At 45.2% G+C, this 3,526-nt stretch overlaps 1 protein-coding gene across 1 annotated transcript; it reads left to right on the top strand.

Annotated features, from left to right (window-relative positions):
• The first annotated feature begins 579 nt into the window (after positions 1-579).
• LOC133918453 (myb family transcription factor IPN2-like) lies at positions 580-3,227 on the top strand. The gene is made up of 6 exons (XM_062362337.1): positions 580-1,237; positions 1,317-1,393; positions 1,482-1,539; positions 1,730-1,796; positions 1,927-1,999; positions 2,226-3,227. Exons 1-6 carry the CDS (start codon positions 1,057-1,059, stop codon positions 2,832-2,834), a joined length of 1,065 nt encoding a protein of 354 aa, XP_062218321.1. The 5' UTR covers positions 580-1,056; the 3' UTR covers positions 2,835-3,227.
• Positions 3,228-3,526: the final 299 nt, after the last annotated feature.

Below are 3,526 nucleotides of genomic sequence, written 5' to 3'. Positions count from 1 at the left end.
ATCTGTGGCACCAATTATGTTTACCTCGTGTGGCACTAATTATCATAATGTGAAGAAGCGTACATATCCTGCAGCTCCGCACTCCAAAATGTAATTTCAACCCTAGTTGGTATATTCGTCAAATTAACAAGTAAATTTTCGGCTTACTATTTTTCTCTAATTTAATAAGCATAGGTATCGGGGAAGTCTCAACTTAGAAACAATGTATAGAGAACAAGTAATGCAAGCAAACCTGCTCTTTTCTCGACGCATCCTTCTTAATATATGTTGAAGGCAAATTTTGCTACAAGACACGTATAAAACATAGTCTTTGCTAGAGATCCACTATTTCACTATGTCCACCAGCAAATATAAAAGAATTCCAATGTCTTTCAACAAAAACCACACTTTAAGCATGTTTTGTAGCAATATTTATCCATATTAATAAATGGTCACTCCTCTAGTCCTATTCAGCAACGATATATTGTGTGTGCCATCCATATCAGATTGGACGATTCTACTAGTTTTTCTGCTTTCAATCAACTGCTATATATATAAATTATGTAGTGCCAAGGAGTACTAACACAGTTCATAAAAAACTTCCCCTCGCTTATCTTTTGCCAAAGGAGACGGGAGGCTCCGACTTGGTGGCTTTTTTCTCTTGGGCAGGATAGAATACCACCCACATGGGCTTTGTAGAAGACTCCTAGAGAGAGAAAGGAAAGAAAGAGAGGGTGGAGGAGAGAAAAAAGAAGCAAACAAAAGCCACCCCAAGCAAAAGAGAGAGAAAGCGAGAAAGAGAGAGAACATCTCAACACAAGCTAGCTAGCAAGCCAGATAGTGATCAAGGCCAGGCTGCTGCAGGCAGTAGCTCACCAGCACCACAAGGCCAAGGCCCGGTCCTCGTTCTCCGCGCCGCGCGAACCCTATTCCTTGTTCTTGAATCTCTCATCCCCAATCCTACACCAGTACAGTGTTTGAGAGGAGAGAGAATTAATTCGGGAGATCTAGAGAGAGAGAGAGAGAGAGAGAGAGAACGAAGGGTAGGAGGTGCGCGCGTGGGAGGGAGAGAATAGAATGTTCCCTTCCAAGAAGGCCACTAGCGCCGCCGCTGCCGTGAGCTCAAATGATGGGCCGATGTGCGTACAGGGCGACTCGGGCCTCGTTCTCACCACCGACCCCAAGCCCCGCCTCCGGTGGACCGTCGAGCTCCATGAGCGCTTCGTCGACGCCGTCACGCAGCTCGGCGGCCCCGACAGTGCGTGCCTACAGCTCTGCAAAGTTCGTTTATCGACCATGAGCTGGTTATTAATTTGATTCTTGATGTGTTCTTGCAGAGGCGACCCCAAAGACCATCATGAGGGTTATGGGAGTGAAGGGGCTTACTCTCTACCACCTCAAGAGCCACCTTCAGGTGTGTATATATGTAAGCTAATTAGGGTTAGGTTTTTTCTGCTGCTGCCTGTCTGCTAATTTGATGTGTTTGGTCTTTTTTCGAACAGAAATTCAGGTTAGGGAAGCAGCCGCACAAGGAGTTCAACGATCACTCAGTTAAGGATGGTAAGAGCTTCAAGAAGAGAGATCTAATTTTGTTATATACTGCGAATTGAGATTTATTCTCGATTTAAATGTATACTTCTGCTATTATTCAATTCACCTTCTATTTGCAAGCTACACCTGTACATATTTCTTTCTTTTTTGTCCATCACTTGACTCCCTACATAGCTAAATATTCTTGAAATTCTCGCAGCTGCCGCAATGGAGATGCAACGAAACGTGGCGTCTTCTTCAGGCATAATGGGAAGAAGCATGAACGAGTATGTTAATTAATTAATTTCATATGAATGCTAATACTGTAAACAGAATCCCTTTGCGCACACTCCATCACCCTAATTGGGTTTTTTCTCTCATATATTTTACTTTCCCTTTTGTTAATCTTAATTTCAGCCGCAACGTGCACATGAACGAGGCTGTCAGAATGCAGCTGGAAGTCCAAAGAAGGCTACATGAACAACTAGAGGTAATCAAGCATGCAAATTAAAGTACATGAAATTCTCAGGGAAGTTTGAAATCTTCTTTTAAAAGCGTCAGGAAGTTTACTTAACTTCACTTTTTTGTGCACTTACCATGTTGCTCATGATTAACTTTACATGCATATGCATGAACATTCTTAGGAAGCTTACTCACTACTACTGTAGCTAGCTTGGTCCTTCACATGTTGAGCTCATGCATGCATGAACATGCAGGTGCAAAGGCACCTCCAAATAAGGATTGAAGCCCAGGGGAAGTACATGCAGTCCATCCTGGAGAAAGCCTACCAATCCCTCTCCTCCGGCGACTTCGCGGCGTGCCCGGCGGGGTACAAATCCCTAGGGAACCAAGCGGTTCTCGACGTGTCCTCCCTCAAGGACATTGGCCCTTCCATGGGCTTCCCTTCCCTGCAAGACCTGCACATCTACGGCGGCGGCGGCCACCACCTGGACCTGCAGCAGCAGATGGAGCAGAGCTTCTTCGCGTGCGGCGACAGCAGCATCGGCTCTCTGGGGAGGAGGAGGCCCAGTCCTTACGCTGCCGGCAAGAGCCCGATGATGTGGGGCGACGACGAGCAGGGCAATTGCAAGAGCGACCAGCTCCAGATGGCGACGCCGATGATGGACGGCGGCATCGACGTCATGGACTCGATCGCCGACGTGTACGGCGACGAGAAGCCCATGATGTCCGGCGACTCCACGGGGAGCAAGGGCTTCGACGGCAAGCTCGAGAGGCCGTCGCCGCGGCGGCCGCACATGGGCGGAGAGAGGATGGACAGCCCGTCGGTGATCGGAGGCCAGACGAGGAACTTGTCCTACGGGTAACTAGCTAATCGATTAACCAGTACTTAATTTGCTTTGAAATTAAAGCAGACGATTATTATTAACCGGTGCATGGCTAAAAATAAGTATAGCTGGAGCAAAATGATGATGAACTGAGATATATACCATGTTTCGTTGACGATCAGGATGATCTTACGTACTGTGGTGCATCACTTGTTGGATGATGCTCCAAGATTATCTATTTTGGAGATGTATGTCGTTCTATGTAATTGTGTTATTGAGATCGATGGGTGTACATGCATGTGTAACTTAATTGGTAATTTTGCATGCTGTGAGGAAATAAGCTTTCATTGATCATCGGAGGCATGTAATTGTGTCGAAAAACATGTTCATTGATGGAACTTTCTGATACTTGTATTGTATACTAGTTAAATATTTCTGGTTGATTTACATAATGTTCTGTCTGTCTTTTGATTAAATGATCCAAATTAAGAGAGCTAGCTAGCTAGCCAGCAGCATTAAGCTTGATCAATCACATAGTTTTGCTGGTACAAATATCTAGGCATAAGTGCTACCTTCATACATGAGATAATATTCATCGATGCCCTTATCTGTGGAATGAGGCTAGCATCCACGAAACTGATCCCTTATCTGTAGAACACGCGCGCGGCAGCATGCATCCACGAAACTGATCAGAAAAGGCTACCAAAAATAATAAAGATATAAAATATAAA

Source organism: Phragmites australis, chromosome 5, assembly GCF_958298935.1.
Source record: "Phragmites australis chromosome 5, lpPhrAust1.1, whole genome shotgun sequence".
NCBI classification, from domain to species: Eukaryota; Viridiplantae; Streptophyta; class Magnoliopsida; order Poales; family Poaceae; genus Phragmites; species Phragmites australis.
The sequence above is the reverse complement of the archived record's forward strand: the minus strand, read 5'-3'. Positions and strand labels throughout refer to the sequence as shown.

Bases quoted from the DNA above. Each gene is read 5' to 3' on its own strand.
- LOC133918453 (XM_062362337.1), top strand. From the start codon at position 1,057: ATGTTCCCTTCCAAGAAGGCCACTAGCGCCGCCGCTGCCGTGAGCTCA. The intron at 1,238-1,316 runs GTGCGTGCCTAC...GTGTTCTTGCAG, and splicing joins GCAGCTCGGCGGCCCCGACA to AGGCGACCCCAAAGACCATC. The intron at 1,394-1,481 runs GTGTGTATATAT...TTTTTCGAACAG, and splicing joins ACCTCAAGAGCCACCTTCAG to AAATTCAGGTTAGGGAAGCA.